The following is a 23,283-nucleotide window of genomic DNA, read 5'->3' as shown; positions in this document are numbered from 1 at the left end:
AATGCATCACTTTTCTATCTTGAATTTTTTAAACATTCTTATTTTTGATCAATGCAACCTTCTTTAAAAAGTGACAATAATGTGCTCACTTCTGGTGCACAGTGAGGATGGAAGAGTCAGTCCAGCATCCAAAGGAAAGTCACAGCAGGAAGAACCCCCAAAAGAAAACCAAAAGAACAGCCAGAAACTGGTAAGACAGACTCAGAGAAGTGTGGTCAGGGAATTCAGGAGCAAAGAGCATTTCAAGAGAGAAGATCAATACCAACGAGTACTTCAGAGACATCAAGAAGGGCTGAAAAGGGACAAGTGAATGTAGCTCCTGTAAATTTTAGAATTATAGTGTATTACAGAGAATGATATTTAAGGAGCTGAGGTCAATGAGGTTGGATATTTCTTTCAAGAGGAATGGAAGAATTTGTGCCAAGGGATGACTTATCAGGCTTTGTCTGAGCTCATCTCTGCTTGGAGACCATGAATTGGGTGTTGGCACATAGGTATGTAGATTTTCAGTTCAATGCAGAGCCAGAAAGTAGGATCACCAAACTTATTGATGATTGAAGTTTTGCTAGCAGGGAGCATCACAAAAGGCAACTGGGCAGTGGAATTTGAGTGATTAGCAACAGAAGGACTGAAGTGGTGGATGGTGGTGGGGGATGAGGAAGGAAGAGAGCTGGTGGCTTGTGATGATGGACTGGAGATTCAAACAAGATTGCAGCAAAGGTGTTGGAAGGCTGGGACAGAGTAGAAGTGTTTATATTCCAGGTGTTGTGTTGAATCATTCCAGGTATTCCCAGGTGCATGGCGTGCCTGCTAGATGATGAATGGAAGGCAAGTTCCTGGTGTTGGGGAGATCATGGAATTGGGAAGCCAGTGTGTTCAGCTGGTGCCTTCATATGACAGTGCACCAGCAAAGATGCCATGCACAGCTGTCCTGTGATTTCTAGGGCTGATTATCTTCATTCACTTTCATGGTGGAGGTTTATAGCCAGGCAGAGAGAGGGGATGCATAATGGTTTACTTTGTAAGGAGGAATGTAAAGCCATTATGGACCGCTCATTCATTAACTGAGCTTCCAATATTATCAAACACTCAAAATTGAGGCTTGAAAATTATTTCAATCGTTGGTTACCTGCCAATGTTTCAGGTTTTTAATAGGTTTCAGGGAGTCAGGGAGGTGGTCCATGCACACTAAGCAAGCTGGCTTCCTTCTTTGTCCAGCACAGCCCCATCTGTTAGCTCAATGGCATTAAGACAGTATTAAGAGCTAACTGCTGAGACTATACAACTGGTTATCTCTTCATGACTGTGACACACATCCCAGTGGGATGTGATGTGCAGGGGGATGCACTTGGAGCAATAAGAAATAGAACGTGGAAGCATTTTGTCTTAAAACTCTTAAGAAAAGCAAATGTATCCCCTAGTCTCTCTCTCATCTGCTTCCACAGCAATGGTTGGGTGTGGCATGAATTCTTAAATATGTTTTTAATTTTCATTTTGTTTTAAACATGCACTTCATAGAGTTCAAATAAAAATAAATAAATAGAGCCATGTGACACTGGCTCCAGACTAGACAGCATGATGGAACAGAGCAGGAAGCCCAGAAAAAGAATTTCATGTAAAATGTAAATGTAAAGGTGACCCTTCAAGGCAGATGGCTAAGAATGGATTATACAATAATTGTGATAGTATGATTAAACTTTTAGGAGAGCGATTGTAGTTAATTCCCTAGTATCTGGCATTGTGCTGTTTTGCATGTGCTTAAATGATATAATAATGGTGTTGTGTTGATGATGATGGTGATGATGGTGATGCTGATGAGGGTGATGATGGTGATAATGGTGATGATGATATGATGGGTATGATGATGGCGATGCTGATGATGGTGGTAATGATGATGGTGAAGATGGTGATAATGATGAAAATAATGAAGATGAAGAGGAGGAAGCAGGGGGATATTGTGATGCTCAAAATAAAGAAGTCAATTTCACAAGAAGTGTAGAAGATTAAAGTAAGTTGCCCAAAGTCATGGAGATGACATATGATGACTAGGATTTTAATCTGGTCTGTCTTACATACTGTGCTATTCCTGCTGTTCCTCATATATTCAAATAAGTTCCCCATGCAGATTGTGTTTGGAAAATGGAACTACTGAAGAATTCCAGAAAATATATTGAGATGTATTTATCTGATATACACGATAGTTGAGAAAGGTCTTTCTGAGCACAAAAGCCAAGAAATAACTAACTCAAAGAAAATGATTGCTGAATTTTACTTCATGAAATCTAAAATTTCCTGATGTCAGGTAAAAATATAACATAAACTGAACAAAAAGACCAATGACAAGACTTAAAAACCATGTGCATCATCAACATAAAATAAAAAGAAAACTCCTGAGATATAGGAAGAGCTCATACAAGCAAATGGTAGAAAGATAAATATCAGAAAAATACATTGATTGTACCAATTTATTGTACCAGTTCACTACACATGTTCTAGCATTGGGCATTATGATTTAAAAAAATAAAATATTTACTAAAATGATGACTGAAAGAGAGCAGCTCTTTTTAAAAATTACACATACCACATTATATTGATTCCGAAATAGGTCAGACATTTTTCTTGTGTTTAAAAAAAATAATTAAACTACAAAAAAATCTGTTGCCATTTATCCAGTGGAGTCAGAATCTTTCCTTAATCCCTAATGCTTATCGGAGGACCTGATGAAATCCATGACCACTTACAAGGCACATTTTAAATATTCAGCCAACACTTTTCATTTATGAATCCCAAGTCATCTATGACACAATGATTAAAACTCAAGTGAAGCAACAAATTGGGCTTTATTTTCACAGTGGTGTTTTTCGTCATTGAATATCCCCTTTAGGAAATGTCTTTCAAAAGGCTTTAAGTTATCTGTGTGTGTGTGTGTGTGTGTGTGTGTGTGTGTTTACACATGATATTTTACATTAAATTTATCTCCCACTGCATCCTAAATCACACTTTTTAAAAAATGAGTTTGTGAAATCTACTTATTTTAACAATGCTAACGTAATGTTAATTCCCCACAGTGGAAACTGCAGTTTAAAAAAATAAAAAAGGAAATCCATGGTTTATTCAGACTATCAACTCTTGGTATATGCTTGCAGTCATAGCTGAGCTCTGGATCAGATGAAATATGACCTCTGATCGTGTCATTGCACACCCGTATTGCTGAGATTGCTATGATAATCATGAAATTGCAGATAGACAGTATCTTCTCAGGGACTTTTGACAGGGGCTGGTATTAAGCCTCCACTACCTAATGAACCAATTTTTTATTCAAGCAGATCTAGACAGGAGAGAAATGAAATCATTTCCATTACAGACCACTGTTTACCTGAATGCAACATGCATAATGAGGTTTTGAAACTTCAAGAAAACATCTAGGAGGTGATGACAACCCCTACATTGCAAAGGAATGACTAATACAAACCCACTTATGCGTGATTCTCTTTCCGCGATTGCCAAACGTATTTAATAAAGAGATAGTTTAAAAATTGTCAGTTACATGCTTGACTGTAAAGGTATATAGTACACTTTAGGATATGTGCTGTTTTGCTGTTTGGGAGTATTTTGTGTACACTTTTTAAAATACAAGGCTTTCTCAAATAGGATAGACCATTTGTTACTGGAATGTAATTTTATCTAGGGTTCTTATTCCTTTCATTACTGCAGGAAGAAAGTGAGTTTTTGGTCAATCGAAATAAAATCACGTATGTCAAGATTTTCTATTGATTGTCACTTTCAGAAGTGTGTGTTTGGGAAGTCTTTGTGAGTGACGAGGCGTGGGTTGGAGGAGAGAGTAGCTGTGAGATGCTCGCTGACTGTCCCAGAGTTTATGCTTTTCTTGTGCCTTTCTACGATGTCTGTACAGCTTTCTTTTCATGCAGGGGCTTGAGATGAGGTCACTGAGAGCTAAGGTCTATGATTTAATGTAGTTCAAGAGCAGAGTTCTGGGGATGAATGTGAAGTAGCATGTCATATACCACTTTGCAACAGAAAAAAATTTTAAATCGCTGCCTCAGTCTTCTGTGTTTTTTTTTAGTGTTTTCCACACTTTGTATACATGTTTTTCTGATTCCCAAAGTAATCCGCAGTATGCAAAACCGAAGAATATAGACACAAACAGTACAGAAAGAGAATGCCTCATGAAATCTCACCCCTAAATAGGTAGCATCAATAACAGTTTACTGGATAGATTTATTGTTTATATGTTGCCAGTATGACATAGTAATATCAAGATATGACTATTAAGAATATTTTACACAAACTCTATATGCTATTCTGCAGTTTTCTCTTTTCACTCAACTATCTATTTGGTCATTTTTCCAAATCAGCATTTCGATGTTCATTTTACCTTTCTTAGACTACAATTCGTTTAATCATTCCTCTGTGAGGGACATCTGAGTTCCTTTTTAAAAAATTTATTTTATTTTTTATTTTTTGTCTTTCAAGTAGTGCTATAAGTGAATATTCTGTAAAGCTGTGTGAACTGGTGGAATAGTTTTGAAATAAAAATTCAGCCAAGATCAAACTTAGCTGGATCAAAGAGCATAAAAACTTTGCTTTCGTTTGATATTGCCTAAAATAGGTATACTCTTTTTTTCACCATGATAGTAGGACACCCATTGATGATCAATGAGAGCGCTAATTTCCTCATACTCTTAGCAACCCTGGATATTATCAGTCTCTTTTACATCTGTCAGGTGAAAAATGCTAGTTCACTATTTTTTTTCTATTGTGTGTGGAGTTAGTACAGGGTTATATTTCTTCTCCCAAGGATTGTTGGTTCATATTCTTTGGTCACTTTTCTATTGGATTGTAGATCTTTTTCTTATTGATTTGTTTGCAATATTTATATGATAAGAACATTAACATTTTACTTATTGTATGTTGCAAATATTTTTCCTACCTTTTTTTTTTTTTTTGTCTTTTCATTCTATTTAAAGAGTCTTTTGCAATAAATTTTTGTAGTTAGACCTGACCTTTCCTTCATGATGTCTGGGGCTTATAATTGGAAGATTTTTTTTTTTAAATAAGCTTTTCTTACTCCCCTACAAATTACAGGTTGAGTATCCAAAATACTCAAATATTCATCCAAAATACTCAGGACCAGAAGTGTTTCAGATTTGGAATTTTTTCAGATTTGGGAATATTTATATTCTGCTCACCAGCTCAGCATCCCTAATCCAAAAATCTGAAAGTCAGAATGCTCCAATGAGCATTTCCTTTGTGTGAGCATCATATTGACACTCAAAAAGTTTAGGACTTAAGAGCGTCTCAGATTTCAGATTTTCAGATGTAGGATACTCAACCTATATGTATATACCCTTTCCCTTGTATTTTCGCCCAATATGTATATGGCTTCATGCTTTACAGTTAGATATTTCATCAATGGAGGAAATTGTGTGCGTGTGTGTGTGTGTGTGTGTGTGTGTGTGTGTGTGTGTGTGAGACGGACCATGTGTTATTTGCCTATTCTTGTGGATTTGGGTCTTGATTGATCAGTACTCTCGGCTGGTGTGGGGCCTCTTAGAACTTGGGTAGGACAAGTGTTGGTGGCCCAGTGCTATACTTTGTCTTCAGGTGGTAGGAATCCAGTTAGGATCTTTTCTGCAAGGGCTATGCAGAGGGTTACCATAATGAAACCACTGGAAGCCAGGTGGCTGTAGCCCAGTAGTCTCTTCTCATGAGGTCTAGCATCGGCTGATTCATCAAGCTAGATCCACCCTTGAGTGGGCAGCAATACTTAGTTCAAACCTACACTGTCACTGCAGGAGATTGGGAGTGAAGCCAAGCTCCCCTTACAAGTACATGAGGTCCTCATGGTGGTCATGGCATCCACCAGCCAGATGAGTTAGGACCACAGGAGGGCTTCAACTGCTAGAGCTGTCAAGAACAACCTATGGTTTCTGGGAGCTGCTGATGGCTTCTGACAGCCTCATTTTTGGACTGGCTTCTGTAGCCACCATTTCTGGGTGGGGTTTTAGGAGGAGGCGAGGGTCATCAGGTGGTTGGCCTTCCCTTGGTCCCATGGGACAGCAACAGTGATCTGCAACCCATGTGAGCAGGCAGGGGCAAGGTTAGGGCTGGGAAAGTAGTTTGCACACAGGGGAGGGAGGGATGGTTTGGTGACTGTACCCTCCAAGAGCTATTTTCCTCTGGTGCTACCATTCCCACTTGGACGAGGAGCACAAAGCCTTGAAATCAAGTGAAGGAGGGGCTTTTCTCAATTGTCTCCAAAGGGAACCTGCTGCTTTGCTCCCAGAAGTCTTCCCCAAGCAGTGAGGAGGGAGCAGCTGGCTGGTGCTACTGTGCATCCTGCCCTTACCTGTGGATCCTTACCTGTGGGATCTCATTTGTATCCAGGTGTACAGTCATGTCCCCCACTCAGATTCCTATGATGGTCATGAAGCCAGGAATATGTCTCTTTTTTTTTTTTTTCCTTAAGAGATGAGGTCTCGTTTTGTCACCTAGGCTGGAGTGCAGTGGCGTGATCTCGGCTCACTGCAGCCTCAAGCAATCTTCCTGCCTCAGCCCCCCAAGTAGCAGGGACTATAAACATGTGCCACCACGCCCAGCTAATTTTTGTCATTATGTATGTATTTTGTAGAGACAGGGTTTTAATATGTTGCCTGGGCTGGTCTTGAACTCCTGAGCTCGGTCAGTCACCCACCTCAGCCTCCCAAAGTGCTGGGATTACAGACAGAATATGTTTCTTCTAGAGTAGTTATGTCACTTTTGCAAAGAGAGCTAGGGAAAAGAAGGAGGCAGAAATTGGTCTATGTTCTGCTTGTTTCTGGAATCTTATGAAACCAGTGCTCAAGCTGTTTAGATTTCTGCATTTAGAAAAGAGGGAAGAGAAATACAACTGCTGAGATCATTTGAAGAGAAGACATTTCTATCCCATGAATGAATGCATACTTAATTGAAAGCAGACAATTCTTGATCTGAGCCCTTTCTTTGGCATCATGGGACCATTTTCAAAAACCAAAAGGCCCTTAATGGTACAGGCAGCATTAAATTAGGGGTTCAGTGCTATGTTGCCGTCTCTTCTCCTTGCTCTTCTGGTTTTCACTGTCACATTAGACTGTGTCCTGTTGTCACGCTGCCACTGCCATCTGCTCCACTGATAATACTACTACTAATAAACTTACTTGTTCTTCTCTTACTGTATACTTACTGTCTGCCAGGTGTTATGCATTCATAATAGTTCTCATGGCAGGCCTCTGAGAATGGAACTGTATTATCCCATTTTAAAGATGTGTAAACCAAGGTGCATAGGAAGGTAGTAACTAGTCTCAGCAAGCTCACAAAATCAGCAGGTTGCAGAGGCAACATTCAGAGCCATGTGTATATGGTTCCACCCCCCAACAGTGTATACTGGGACAATGATATCATACCACTTCTGACTTCAACATATTGATGGCAGCAGCGGTGCCAAGAAAGGATACAGGCTGTGACAAGATTGCATGTGATTCTATCCCCCACTGACCAACCCCTGGCTGTTAAATGTGGGCAGGTGACCTCTCTCACTGAGCCCCGACTTCTTTCTCTGTAAAATGGGATCATTTCATTGCCTTTCTTGCTGGGGATGTTTTGAAGAGTGCCTTCGGTGTATTAAGCACTGGACAAACGTTCACTATTATTAGGAAACCTCCACACAGAGCTTTTGTTGCATCACAGCACCAGTTGATTCTCTTTTCTGTGCATCTTGACTTTGCCGTCTCTCCTCCAAATATATTTTAGTTTGCTTTTTGGTAGGAAAGGGGAGCAAATGGCCATAGCTCTCCTGGGACACAATTTCATGTGTTCGAGTCTTGTGACCTTTCGTTGGTTTGGTATCTCACCATGAGAGAAATGGAGTAAATGAAATATTTCCATAGCTTTGTCATCTGAGATCATGTGAGCACACTTCTCTGCCTGCAATCTGAAGAGTCACTTCTCTGACAAGCCTCGTGGAGTAGGAATCCAGGATTGCTCACAGAGTCTGCTGGGAGCTAACTGTCTGTCTTTGGTTGATTTCTGGGCTCACCCACTTGGGCTGTATCTCTCAACATGGCATGCAGAGCCGCTGGTTTGGGGGCAACAGTGGCTGAATGCTTTTTTGGGGAGGTAAGCACTTGGGAAGGGAAGTTTCTTTACAACAGGATTCTGTAAGTCATTTTATTTGCTCTCAAGAAGTAGAAAAAAGAGAAGATTATAACATAGCATATACTTTCATACATGACTCCTTCCCAAATGCAAAATGGATCTCTTTCATTGGGTACCCCAGATACCATTGAAGCAAAAAATGAAAACAGAACAGACCTCTGCTGTTTCTGGGATTACCTTGGTGCTTGCCATACTTAACACAACATTTCGTTTATTTAAGGTCACTCACAGTGGGTGTACCCTAACTAATTTAGCTCATCAATTACTTAAATTTTAAAACAAATACTCAGTGATGCTCATCCAAATGAACTCCATTTAGTCAGTCATGGCAAAATCTAACTTTTGCACCTATTCATGCTTCCAGTTTGTAGAAAATTGTTAGTGAAAGAACATTGTTGTCATCATTTTTTTTTATTTCTAAGGTAAGACAATAGCCAGAACAAAACAAAAATGACAAAATTACAGCATTTTAAGTCTTTTAACTTTAATCACTTGAAGGTGGAATTACCTGTCAAATACCTGTACCGACAACAGCTATTTCTTGTCTGCCAAGTTTCATCAGTAACAACCATCTATAAATGCGTTATGCATCCGATTTGTAGCAAGTAAATATACCATACTTTAGGAAGAAAAAACCTAGAGAAAACAAGCTTCTTTGACAATCTTTGAAGCTTTGAGCACTGACTTTGAGAAAAACTATTTTGTTTTGTTTACACGACTTGACATTTTGGTTTTGCATAGTGCTGCCTTGCAATTAAGCATAGGAGAAGGAGAGACGTGAAATGACATTACAATTTATTTGGAAACAGAGAGAATTACCATACTTACACACAGAGTAGATGCTTCTGTGTTACTTCTTCTTTGTAACTTTATCCTTGCAAAACTTCCTGAGAGGGTGTCCCAGCATGGGGATGCATCTGTACAAAACACAGCTCTTGTAGACAGGAGTGGGTCTTGCTCAGATATCATTGGCCAAGAAGGGTTGCAGTCTATTCAGTTTGGGAGATGGAAAGGGAATCTTTGCACAGAACAGTATACATTGAGTTATAACACCCACAAGTGGTGTTACTGCCTGGATCCATACCATAGAATATACATCCACATTCATATGGATTTGCATAAAAGCACGCACCAAACTACACATAATATGTAGCATATTTCCTTCCACCATGTCTTACCCAAAGCCAATAAATCCTTTAGCTACTCGTGGCTCTGCAGATGGCCTCTGCTTGGTTTGGTCCATAGTCTTGTCATTCCTTACCATGTTCTGCATTGCATGCCATGTGCTTTGATCCACTGCATGCCATATGCCAAGATGACCATTCACAGAATAGTCATTTCCTGGAGGAGGATCTTTATTCTAATGAAATTCCTCAGTCCCTCTGCTTGCAATTGCATCAGAGTCCCGCTTGAAGCATTTCTTAATTTAAGAGTATTCCAAGGAATACTCTTCTCACTTTGCCACTGAACCAGTCTAGTTAGGACTGAAGATGGAGGTCACTGGGCAAGGTCATCTTTTCCTGTGCACGCTACCTGATTTCAAACTATATTACAAGGCTACAGTAACCAAAACAGCATGGTACTGGTACCACACTGTCTCAATGCCAGTTGCCTGATATTTGGCATTGGTTTCTCTTTGTGCTTTTAAAGCAAGAGTGGGTAGGGTGGCAGGACTTGCCTCTGTTTTGGGAGGGAGAAGAATGACTTTCAAGGTGACTGCTGTCTAAATGCTAGTTCAATGCAGCAAGCCTCATTGGTTCTCTGTTGCCATCTCTACTTCAGGGTTAGACTTCTGTGCCCTTGGGCAGCCTCCTAGAGTGTGACAGTTGAACTATTCATGCCCCTGAACATGAGCCCCACAAAAATGTTTATTTTGGACTTCTTTACTTGGTACTTTTTAAAGAGTAGAGGAATGGAACTTCTACATAAAGGCAGTATCAAGAATTGAACTATGATTAAAGGCAAGGCAAGTTGTAGCCACTAGGGACATAAAGATGAGAAACTCTTCATTGCCTCTCCTCGACTATCTGGTATGAGTGGCAGTACTGGAGTTGTTTTCCACTGAATTCCTCAATGATTCTTTGTGTGACCCATTTGCCCACTAATTTGCTATTCTCCATATGTGCTGTAGTCAGAATATAGCATGCTTTCAATGGCATTAATGTTAAATCCCTTGCTCTTGCAGGTGAATCCACATCTTCGAAAATGGCATTTTTTTCTTCCATCATCCTATTCTTGATTTTAAATGTATGCCTCAGTTACACTCATATGGAAAGCTTGAAGTAAACTAGGGTATCAGAAAACTCAGTGATAACAGTGCAGCAAGAATGGACGATATGTAGATATTGTATATGTTTTTCTTCTCTCTCTCTACTTTCTATTTGAGTTTCCAGTAAAACTGCATTTATGACAAAACAGTAAACTTTGCAGAAAGAGGTTTTTGCAACCTCAGATTAGAGATTGAAACAGTACATAGCAGGAAAAATAGAAGAAGGGGTAGCTTGAGACCAGGTGTTTGAGGCTGCAATGAGCTATGATTGCACCACTGCACTGCAGCCTGGGCAACAAAGTGAGACCCCATCTCTAAAATAAATTTAAAAAAATAAAATTTGAGAGAGATGGGGTAAGGGCATTGTGGCCAGACCAAGGTAGGTCTGGAGAGCCAAAAAACCTTTTAACTGTAATACATAGTTGAAAATCCATTGTATAGAGTATTGATTTTGGTCCTCTACATTAATTTAGCTTATAAATCATTAATATCTGAGGCTTATCAAGTCTATAATGATGTTACCATGTTTAAACAGCTGCAAACCTAATTTCAGGTTCTTGAGCCTGAAACTAATATTGTCTTACCTGGAATTTACATCTCAAATTAAAATTAATAGTGTTTAATGTTGTTTTATAAATTATTTCTATCATTTCCATGGTATCTTCCATTTATTATAGTATCTTCCAAGAAGATACCATAAGAAATTATCAAAGAATCAAGTTATCAATTATCATGACCATGCTAAAATGGTCATGATAGAATGACCGTTAAAAGACCATTAGGCTAGTTAATTCAGATGGGATTAATAAAAGTACATGAGAGCATCTGAATGCTATCAATAATTAGCTGCAACACAATTACACAGTAATAATAAACATTTAAGACTTACAATAGCTAAAATGCAAAAGCATTTAGTCTATTGTAGTCACGTCTCTAAACACTATCTTAGTCATGTGTCTAAACATGGATTACTTAATGTAATCCCTACAACTATGCTACGAGATACTTTTATCATCACCTCTGGTTTAAAGGCAACAAAGCAATGTTTGGGTAGGTTGAGCAACTTGTGTCAGGACTGCCCAACAGCCACTACACTATGGAGCTTCTTGGCTGCATGAGAAGAGTTCTGGATTGTGAATTGAATAAAGACAGTAGACCTATCTGGTTGCTGGGGAGAGTCTCCTGCTCTGGAGCTGCAGGTTGTGTATAAGACAAGCCCATTTGGACCAATGGCCTCTGACAGTTTTCTTCTCACTCCTGTATTCTAGTATTCTATCAAGTCCTGAGTTCTTGAGTTTGCCTCAGATACTATAAAGATGTCTGGGTTCAAAATTAAACAAGGGATGTGGAGGAAGTAGAAGCTATGGGTACTACAAGGGTGTTTTGGGTAATACTTTTTCTGCCATCTAACCATTCCAAGCACATTTAGTTTTGCTAGTTAAGTCTTTCAAGGCATAGAAAGGAAATATATATTAGAATCCATGAGTTAGAGTTAAAGCTGTGTTCTAAATAATACTCCACTGAATACCAATGCGTATATTTCAAAAGTGAGGTCAAAATTAGGGGTCAGGACTAGAGTTGAATACCTGTTGCTTTAAAGTCGTGGCCCAATTATAGCTCAGTCAAAAAATCTAGTGCAACATTCCTCCTCCATGAATTTATTCAGCCTGCTTGAAATAATTGAATTAATTAATTGGATTAAATGAAGTCATATATTTTGAATAGTGAGCTTAGTGCCTGGCTTGCAAGACAGGCTCAATAAATGGTAACTGCTGTCATTATTCTTACCATTATTGTTATGATAACTCTTCTTTTCACAGATGTGTAAAGCATCTTTGCTTAAAATGTGCCTATACCTCCATTACATTGAGTAGAAAAATCATAGATGAGAAAACGTCTATAATGGAAAACTAAGCAGATATATGCACCATCTTATCATTTTTATTACTAGCTCACCTTATATTTAAGATATCTCTGGTAGGACCCACAGTCCCTAGAAGGGCCCACCAATAGCACTGGTGTTAAGGATCTTGGGGAAAGAAGTGCTTCTCTCGACTAACACCGTAAGTCTCCACATAAAGCAAACAGATCACCCTGGAGTTAGGAAGATATTGCAAAGAAGCTATGACTGGCAAACTGAAGGTTGCATGGATTAAGGAGGTTGCAAAACATAAACGATGAGTTTACCAAGGCGTTGATCAATCTGTCCATGTTTTAATTCAAGTGGAAAGAAAGGCTTGGACCTGTGATTGATGTACAAGGTGTCAGCAAAGGAAAACATCATTTTCAATTTTGTATCTTCAGCTTTAGAGATGGTAAAATCCAATGCAAAGACCTAGTTGTAACATGAACTTGAGTCTCGATGGTGTGGTAGAGCATCACAAATATGAAGAATTCTGAAGGGCTGTGTTTCCTTGTCCATTTTTCATAGCCTCTGGCCATTCTCGACTCACAGTCCTCCCTCCCTTGTGGCTCAGGCTGGAGGTTTAAGGTTGCACCTCCAGTTGGATATTGCTGGAGAAGTTCTGGCTGATCTGTGTCCAGAGCTTTGCATTGACTTCTGTCATAGAAATGATGCAATGAGCATCTGTGCAACCTCCTGCTCCATGGCACAGGCTGGGTCACCTCCCAGGGCAAGTTCAGCTGGTAGCTATACCAAACAGCAAATGGCTGTACCTGATTACCCAATCTCTATCTTTTGCAAGAAGAGAAAGTCCAGGAAATACAATGGCATTACTGGATTAAGAATTGAAAGACAGTGTGTTCACTCTGAACTCTGCTCTTTCAAAACATTTCCTGCTAGTCTGAATGCCCATGGCTCAGGGAAACCACTCTTGTGATGTCGATAACCCTATGGAAACAATGTCCAAACTGGCTTCCCTTGAGCTACAGACATGCTGACTTTGGGTCTTCTCCCAGACACTGGAGTATAATTTCCACAGAACAGGTACAATGACTTTGTTCTTCCCCGTGCCTTTTCCCCATCTGTGCAGGAAAACATTGGTATGCTCCATGAACATGAGAGCAAGTTGGAGTTATTTAAATTATTTCCAGCAAATGCAACACCCTGGAAAACACACAAGTTATTGTTAAGCCAAGAAAATAGTGGAGTAGAGCCGTGAAGGCATCCCAGATGGTGAGAGCAGATGCAAGTGCAGGAGGGTAAATCACACATTACGACTACCATTAGGGCAAAGATGGATTTAATGGAGGAAATCACAACATTATCACAACAACCAGGTACAACACAAAATAAGGATTAATTACCGGGGGACAATGTGAACTCAGGAACAAACCAAAGAGGGAAACCCAGTCAAGTGAAGGCAGGGTTACCAGTAGAATGGCAGCATTTCACTCTTACAGTTTTCCATGTGTTAAGTACCCTGATAATTATGATCTATGCATAGTATGAGTATTTACTGTGTTTGAAAGTTATGTGTCAAATTGTCTGAAATTAGCCAAGTCTCATTATGAGCATAGTTACTGAGATCTGTGAAATTCCAGCCATCTCTTTTTATATGTCAACATTGATTAAGCATTTAGTCACAGGTAACCTTTCCTCTCAAAGTGTGGTTCTTAGGCAGGTACCGTTAGCATTATGTAAGAGCTTTTTTTTTTTTTTTTTTTTTTAGAAATTCTCAGATCCCCACTCTAGGTTTACTGAATCAGAACCTTAATTTTAGCATGGTCATGAATTAGCCAATTAAAATTCAAGGAACATTGGTATATAAGGTGACTACACTATGGAACCTATATGCTAAGTACAAGGTATTGTGTGTTAGTTTGGTTCAGCCAGCAGAATTCTTTAAAAAAATTGGGTAAGTTAATCTAATCAGTTTCTGAATATCACATTTGCTTACTTTTCCATAGTTGTTTCAAAAATGATTAGGGATGTCTTCTTAACATGTTTTGAATGAAATTTTTATGCTAACTTATGACATGTGAAAGTGAGTAAATTAATAAAAAGCATGATGATACACAAATTAACGGATGTAGTGCCTCTAGTTAAATGGAAGATCTTGCATTGGGAATGTCCAGCCATCACTGTCGAAGAGGAATTTATCCTCTAATCCAAAAATTTCAGAGAGGATGATTCTCCATCATCTATTTGAGGCAGGCAGATTTGCATGCAACAGAAACTGCCCATGGCAGAAGTTTGAGCCCCTTGTCTGTTGCTCTGTCATTAGGGGGAGATAGGAGCCACTCTTCTCTTGTTATACAGGAAGTAGATACAGTATGTGCTGGAGTTCACGGTCTACTTCCCAGTTCCTTAGTTCCTGCAACTATCCTGCAAGAGTTTCATTTCTAGTACCCTTCTTAGACCTTGCTGTCCACTTGGCATTTGACTGATTGAATCCCAGATGACCTTTTATGCAGGAGTTGCATTAGATCCAAGTTGAGTACAGCAAAGCACAACTTCTCCTATTTAACTATTATGCCATTTTGCATTCTTCTTTTGAAAAACAAAGGAAAAGCCGTAACAAACACCAATATTTCCTGCAGTTACATTGAGTAGGTGGAGAGACTTTCTTAATAAACCCCCCAAAAGACAGCACATCACTTTTGTATCTCAACCAGCATATAAAATGCAGATTGTCAACTTTATGCCTTTTTATTTTGATCCTATACTATTTTTCTTTTATATATAACCATGTAGATTTGATTTTATACTGTAGATAACTCATTTGCTTTCCAATGTCCGATCTAAAGGGTCCCTTGAGCTCCATATGGATGGAGGAGATCAGGACTTAAGTTTTGGAAATCTTGACCATTTATTTCAGGAAGAAGTACTAGATTGAGTTCACCTGTATGAAATGGACATTGTATCAAACTGGAGATGATACACCTATTTGTGCAGTGACAGATAAACCCTGATGTATGGGACATTGGTGATACTTCTAATCCAAAAAAGAATTCCCTTTCTGTGACAGCAGAATTTCTCTGTGCCACTCCACAAATGGTTCAGGAGAGCATGAGAATAACGCTCCAAAGGCCACATCCCTGAAGTAACACCTAGCATTTCATATGGCCAGCAGAGAGTCATAGCCACCCCCAGGTGGTACAATTACTGCAACTCTTATCTATCTTAAAATTCTAGCTTTAGCTGAAATACTGGAGTCTCGCCATCTCTGTTGCTCAGATGTAGGAGTAACTTGCTCACCAGAATAGCTTCAGGGAGACTTTAGGATACCATTGTGCCCTGGAGTTACACTGAATAAGTGGAGAGGCTTTCTTAATTATTAACAGTGGATGCCTGCTTAAAGGGATATATATATCTCTCATATATGATATGTAAAACACATGTTTTATATTAGAATGGTGACATTTCACTCTTACAGTGACTTTGGGTCTTCTCCCAGACACTGGAGTATAATTCCACAGTATATAAATATATTTGTAATATATTAATATTAAAATGTATAATTATATATTTACATATAAATATAATATATAAATATATAAATATGTTATATGTATATATAATATAAGATATATAAGCATATATTTACATAATTATAATTTATATATAAATTGTATAATTAAAATGTATATATAAAGTATATAAATATATGTAATTATATAAAATATATAAATTTTATATAATTATATATAATTATGCATAATCTTATGTATAATTTTAAAATTTATAATTATACATGTAAGCATATAATATAAATATATATCATAAATATATAATCATATTAAATATAGAAATATAATTATATAATATAATTTACATGTATACTTATAAAATTATAACATTATATATAAATTTATTATATAATATACATATAAAATATATAATTTTATATACATTTCTATAAAATGTATATAAACATATATAATATAAAACATATATACATATATAATGTGTTATGTATATAACATAAAACATATCTATATTATATTTAATGAGCCTAATGCTTCCAAAAGTATAACCTTCATATATATATATTATATATATAGTGACTTCATAGTACTTTGCTCCAGTATTCTGTCTGAGTGTACCTACCTTGTAGAAGAAAAGGCAAAGCGAAATGAACTAAAATGACAAGGCTTTGGTGATGCAAGCTGAGGTTCTAACTCCATTGTAAAGTTAAGGAACAGTGAGCACTCCCTGTAGAGCCTGTCCAGGATGAAGTGTTTTGGGTAGAATTCCTCATTCTTTCTTCCACAGCAACCCCCTACTATTATCCATTATCACCTTTGACTTAGTGGCAGAGGATCCCAGTGAAAAGCCAGAGACTTGGGTTTCAAAGCAAGTCTGCTTAAGTCAGGACCTAGAAGCAAGAGCTTTAGCACTTAGTCCTGTGCTATGGCACCTCACTCACCTAAGACCTCGAATTCTGCTTTCGTGTTTGAAACCCTTCTCTCTCGGCACTGTGTAGCTCAGTGCCTGACTCTTAATAGTAGCTTAATGCTTGTTTGTGGGCTGAATAAATGGAATGACAGGACTTTCTAGAATTTAGGCTTCCTTGGCAACCCACATCCACACTTGACAGAGGAAAGATCCAGATTTTTGCATTTCCAAGGTTGCTTCTTTGGGACTGCCAAAGGTCTGGTTAGGAAACCCTCACTTTGATAAGCTTGTTCTTATTATCTCCAGTTAAATAACACAGTGCTCTTGAAATGGCTTATTTTCTATATTTGTTTCATTCAGAAAACAAAGGGAGAAAGCTTTGGAGATAGAACATTTCATTTACAAGCTATAATGCAGCTCACCATTGGCAATTCAAAACTATCATTCTGTATATATCAGTATCATTATATCTTGAGAACCTTACTGAAAAATAATATTTGCAGACCTCTGATTTGTAATAGATTGCTCTGAAAGCAAAAATAATACAGCAGCATTTCTTCTTATGGGAGATTTCTGTTCACAGTGTTTATGAGGGAAACATGTTAGACCTTTGTAGGATCAATGTTACAAAAAATTAAATGTCAAAGGGGCTCTGGGATTTACAAATGAGATTCTGGCGTAAGACCTAAGTAGTATGGGATCCAGACTGTATCTTTTGGGAAAGAATGGACTAAAAGGAAATTAGAAAACTGACCATTTCTCAGGAAGTTGAGCTAAATATTCTACCATGCATACATGCATGGCAGCCTCAGCCACTTTCTCTTGTACTAATGATCCCAGCCCAGTTGAATAGGACACCTTTAATGAAAGTGATCACTCCAGGCAACGAAGAAGAAACTTTGATGAGGACATGTTAAATATCATGGTCATTGGAAATATTGGAATTTGGAGGGAATATCCAGGGAGAAGTATTAAGATGGGGAAGGATGCAGGATATTTCAGTTGAGAGAATCTGCATAATAAATGCAGCTGTAAATTTTCTGGAGTTAAAAATAGGCAAGAGGAGAAACTGTAAGTAGGATGTAGCTGGCCTTGGCTTTGGGGATAAGAGCTGTCCCTGAAAAACTCTGTGGCACTGCAGCCTTTAGCACACAGCCTGTGTAATGTGGGCACTTCATAAATCCATGTTGGATGAATGCATGAGGAAGTCTAAGAGTCAAAATTGCATTTGAAAGGCATTTAAAAAATTAACAGAAGGAGGCTGAGGCAAGGGGATTGCCTGAGCCCAAGGGTTTGAGACTAACCTGGGCAACAAACTGAGACCCAATCTCTACAAAGGATACAAAAAAAAAAAAAAATAGCCAGACATGGTGATATCAACTCACGTGTAGTCCCAGCTACTTAGGAGGCTGAGGTGGGAGGATCACTTCAGCCCAAGAGGTAGAGGTTGTGGTGAGCCATGATTGTGACACTGCACTTCAGCCTGGGAGACAGAGTAAGACCGTCTCAAAAACAACAAAAGTAATAGACTATTTTTGAGCAGTTTTATGTTTACAGAAAAACTGAACAGAAAGTACAGAGTTTTCATACACTCTCCCCTGCACACAGTTTCCTTATTATATACATTATGTATTCATGTGGTACATTTGTTACAATTGAGCCAACGTTAATAAGTTGTGATTAACTGAAGTCCATAGTTTCCATTAGAGTTCACTCTTCGTGTTGTATGTTCTGTGGGTTTGGACAAAGGTGTAATGGCATGGATCCACAATTACAGGATCATACAGAGTAGTTTCACTGCCCCCAAATTCCTCTGTGCTCCGCCTCTTCATCCCTCCTTTCTCCCAAGCCGACAGTAATGACTGATCTGTTTACGGTCTGTATAGCTTTGCCTTTCCCAGAATGTCCCATAGCTGGGATCATACAGTATGTAGCCTTTTCAGATTGACTCCTTTCACTAAGAAATATCTTAAGATCCTTCCATGCTTTTCATGGCTTTATAGCTCACTTCATTCTAGCTCTGAATAATGTTTCATTGTCTGGATGTACCACAGTTTATTTTTCCATTCAACTGCTGAAGGGCAGTTTCGCTGCATCCAAGGTTTTGGCAATTATAAATAGATGTGGTATAAATATTTGTGTGTGGGTTTTTGTGTGCACATGAATTATTACGGGAGACACATTTTTATAGGAAATTTCTTTGCAGCATTTTCTTTGTGCAGATACTTCTGCATATAGAAAGATGAATTTTGTTTCAAAGGAAGGTGTATGGTCATATGCCTTTCACTAAATACTAACTACAATACATGGAAGCAAATTCCTAAGTCCTCTGCTACCTGCCTAATCTGTGTTATTTTACACAGAAGTTGTTGTATGAGCAAAAGGGGACATTTTTCTTTCAAAGTATAAATGGGGGTTATAGCGCCTTATTGCTTCCTTCTATTTCAAGTCATTAAGCTAATTACCATTTTCAAAGTAATTAGGCTTAAATTAGTGTCTCAGCCAAACAACCCCAAGCCCAAGTGCACAGGTGGTTTGCTTAGCTGCACCAGATAACACCATAATAAATGTCTGCCTGATCATGATTTATCACGGGAGACAAATTGCTAAAACGGCCCTCGGGTGTCTTATTTTTTGGTTCTGAGTATGACATTTACATATATGGTGTGGGTTCTGGGAATGTTTATCATTTGAGTTAAAAATTGAGAAACATTGAATATACTCTAGCCCGTGGCACTTGCAATCAAATAGCAAAAATATGCCTTTGCACAAATGACTTGGGTGTTGTTTTTGCATCAGAAATCATCTCTGCCACCTCCATGGGCAGCTCACTCTGCAGTCCTTCTCCTTCCCCTTTTCGGAACCAAGTACGTGTGAGTACAACCTGGAGTGAAGGGTCTGGCCCTGCAGGGTGTGATCTACCTGCTGGATAGGATGTATTCCAAATCCTATATTTAATTATTTCTACCACAGAGGATGCCTGGGGCCATTGTAGAATATCAGTTGTTGTGGACATCCTAGTGCGACTAAGAGCCCACCCAAAATTTGATTCCCATGTCGAGACCAGTGACAGCACGCACACACTAAGAGGATATGAAAAGGCTTGTTACTCATATAATGTGGCTTTCTAAGGACAGCAGGTGATATGGTTTGGCTGTGTCCCCACCCAAATCTCATCTTGAATTGCAGCACCTATAATTCCCATGTGTTGTGGGAGGGACCCGGTGGGAGATAATGGAATCATGGGGGCGATTCCCCCCCCCCGCCCACTGTTCTCATGGTAATAAATAGATTTCACAAGATCTGATGGTTTTATGAGGGGGTTTCCCCTTTCGCTTGGCTGGCTCTCTCTCTTGCCTGCCGCCATGATTGTGAGGACTTCCCAGCCACGTGAAACTGTCAGTCAATTAAACCTCTTTTTCTTTGTAAATTACCCAGTCTTGGGAGTGTCTTTATTTGCAATGTGAGAACAGACTAATACAGCAGGTTACTAAACCAGTACAAAAAATAGCTTGAGAGAGCACAGAAAAGAAACGGATTCTGCTTTTATGGTGATTAGGACTTGGGGCTGGGATAAGGGTCTCTTGCATGCAGACAGGGGCTTGCATAGTTCCAACCTCCCACTGGCGGTGAAGGAGGGAGCACCCAGGGTTTCTTATCAGCCTGAGTGGCATGAGAAGAAGAGGGAGAGATGAGGCTTAAAAACTCTTGGCACTCAAATGTTAAGAAGTGGAGTCAGGCTCTGATATACCAATCAAAGCCTAGCAGTATGCAATGACTTATTAAATTAAATAAGCAGCATATGACTATGTAGAGCCCTGTGGAAACTGTACATTGTATACCTCTAGTTTGTCATCATTGTCTTCTGATTTGAGAGCTGGGTGATAACTTCCTAATCAGAAAGTCCAGGTTTCAGCTCCTTCTTCAAACTTCAACTTTCCTCTATTTTTTTCTTACAGAAAATTATAAGCATATGCAGATATGGAATAGTACAGTTAAACCTCCATATGCCCTTCACTCATATTTAACAGTTATTAACTCCTGGCTAATCTTGTTGAATCTATATCCCAGACTCATTTATTCTTGTCCTGCATTCTTTTGAAGAAGACAGCAGCTATCATCTTCTTCACCACCTCCATTTCATCCTCAGGTATTTCAGGATGTATCTCTACAATATTTTTTTTCTCTCTGGTGTATGTTTTACTCCTCTGTGATTCTCGCTGAGTCTATCTACTCATCTGTTCAGGATTTGAGCATTTTGAGTTTTCAATCAGATTTGATTCTTACTTTCTGGTTCTCCCACTTCCCAACTATCTGAACTTGAACAAGTTGTCCTTTTACAGCATTGTTGATCTACCCCTAAAATGAAGCTAGTGCTATTTACTCATAGGGTTCAGTGTGTTCTAAACAAGATAATATGTAATAAAATTCTCTACGTGTAGACAGTGCTCAACAGATGGTAGCAATTATTGTTACTATTATTGTTGTTGCTATTATTTTTTGAGGGGTTATCTGGGGGTGGTATACAGTGTTAGTTTTGGGGAAAGAAGGTGAGGACAAGAAGAATGTTGATATTTGTGATGAACAGTTTAGACTTGGGGAATAACTCCTGGTTCTTCCTCTATCAGTGAGGAATATTGATATTCATGTGAGGGATAGTTTAGATTTGGATATCTACCGTAAATATTAAAAGAGAATATTCTCATAAAATATCTATATACATATTTGTTCACATAAGAGGAACATCACTGGTTTAGTTTTCCCATCCAATAAGGAAAAATGATAGACTTCTTTATAGCCTTAGGGCCAACACCAGCTGGTGAGAACAACCTTTCAGCTTCTTTCTTCTGGCACCTGCCTCCAAGTGGCTCCCCATCAATGGACCTGGTACTTATAGAATACTTTCTCAGGTCTCCCTGCAGAATCACTTCATGATACCCAGAGGTTCAAATGGTCCTTCTAAATGGCACTCAAGTCAATGAATCTTGGTGTCTATTCTAAGAACACAGCCACAGCCAGTCTTGATTGCATCACGTCTCATGTTGGGATAAAATCCAATTTGTAAGAACATTTACTTCCACCTTGAGAAATTAGCTGCCCATTGAGTAGGGCAACCATCTCCCTTTGCTTTGTGAATATGCGTTTTTACATGGAGTCTTTTTCCCCTCCAGGGCAGATCTTGAACCTTCTAGATGAGCTGAGATTGGCTAATGATACCCTCATCTACTTCACATCGGACCAGGGAGCACATGTAGAAGAAGTGTCTTCCAAAGGAGAAATTCATGGCGGAAGTAATGGGATCTATAAAGGTGAGAAATGCTGGGATGGACAAGCTCTAGCCTCTTAGCTCATCTGCTGGTCACTTTTATTATTATATTTGCTCATAGTCCTTCTCCCATGGAAGCTGGGATCTGGGCTGCCTCATTCACCACTGTGTCCTAGTGCCTTGAATAACCATGGAGTAGGCATTCAGTAAGAACTTACTAAATGAATAGGGATATGGTTTGGCTGTGTCCCCATCAAAATCTCATCTTCAACTGTAGCTCCCATAATCCCCACATGTCTTGGGAGGCACCCAGTTGGAGGTAATTGAATCATGGGGGCGGGTCTTTCCTGTGCTGTTCTCGTGATAGTGAGTAAGTCTCATGAGAACTGATGGTTTTATAAAGGGCAGTTCCCCTTCACATGCTCTCTTGTCTGATGCCATGTAAGACGTGCCTTTGCTTCTCCCTCACCTCCCACCATGATTGTGAGGCCCCATAGCCATGTGGAACTGTGAGTCCGTTAAAACTTTTTCTGTATAAATTACCTAGTCTCAGGTATTTCTTCATAGAAGTATGAAAATTGACTAATACAAATAGTGAACACTTCTCAGATTTCTCTTCCTTCTGTTTCCTTCTCTCCCTATTTCTTCCCTTTCTCCTAAAATATCATCCCTTACATGGGACCAGAATAACTTCCTTAAGATTTTCTTTTAGTTGAGTTTAGAGTTTGCCTTTTCCTCATACTACAAGATTTCCTGTGTTCTCAGAACAGAACAGTTAAACTCCAATGTCTGGCTTCATTTCCATCCCTCTCCTAAGTCAAGGTCACCCTGAAGGAGGCTCTTCCTCCCTCCCTTTTTCTCTGCCTACAGGCAAGTAATAAATGTCAATGGAATGGATAAATTAACTCTATAGATGGCTTCTGCAGAAGTGTGGGGGTGGGGGATCATATTTTCCAGAGTGTTCAAGAATATAGACTTTTTTTTCATGTGCAGAGAAATGCTTTTAAAATTCCCTGATGGCTGCATGGAAGGCACTGCTCTTCGGGCATTTTTTCCTTACGCTAAGGCCAAATTCCAAACACGCGGCCTGAGTCCATGTCACTTATGAGTTGCTTCTTACAGTCACTGATTTTGACATCTCTTTCCCTCATTCAATAATGCAGCTTTCAGAGAGCAATTGATACTTTTATTGTGAGAAAAAAATAGTAGTGACTGACTCTGGTAGCTTATTACAAGGTAGTTATGTTCAAATGA

The 23,283-nt window shown here is 38.9% G+C and overlaps 1 protein-coding gene across 8 annotated transcripts in view; it reads left to right on the top strand.

Annotated features, from left to right (window-relative positions):
* LOC105478088 (steroid sulfatase) overlaps positions 1-23,283 on the top strand; it is a 428,088-nt gene that overhangs the window by 132,836 nt on the left and 271,969 nt on the right. For all 8 annotated transcript variants that reach the window (XM_071089045.1, XM_011735064.3, XM_011735060.3 and 5 more), the window contains one exon: positions 21,935-22,072. In XM_071089045.1, the coding sequence (XP_070945146.1) occupies positions 21,935-22,072 (138 nt within the window). The remainder of the gene's footprint in view (positions 1-21,934; positions 22,073-23,283) is intronic.

Source organism: Macaca nemestrina, chromosome X (assembly GCF_043159975.1).
Source record: "Macaca nemestrina isolate mMacNem1 chromosome X, mMacNem.hap1, whole genome shotgun sequence".
Taxonomy (NCBI): domain Eukaryota; kingdom Metazoa; phylum Chordata; class Mammalia; order Primates; family Cercopithecidae; genus Macaca; species Macaca nemestrina.
The sequence above is the reverse complement of the archived record's forward strand: the minus strand, read 5'-3'. Positions and strand labels throughout refer to the sequence as shown.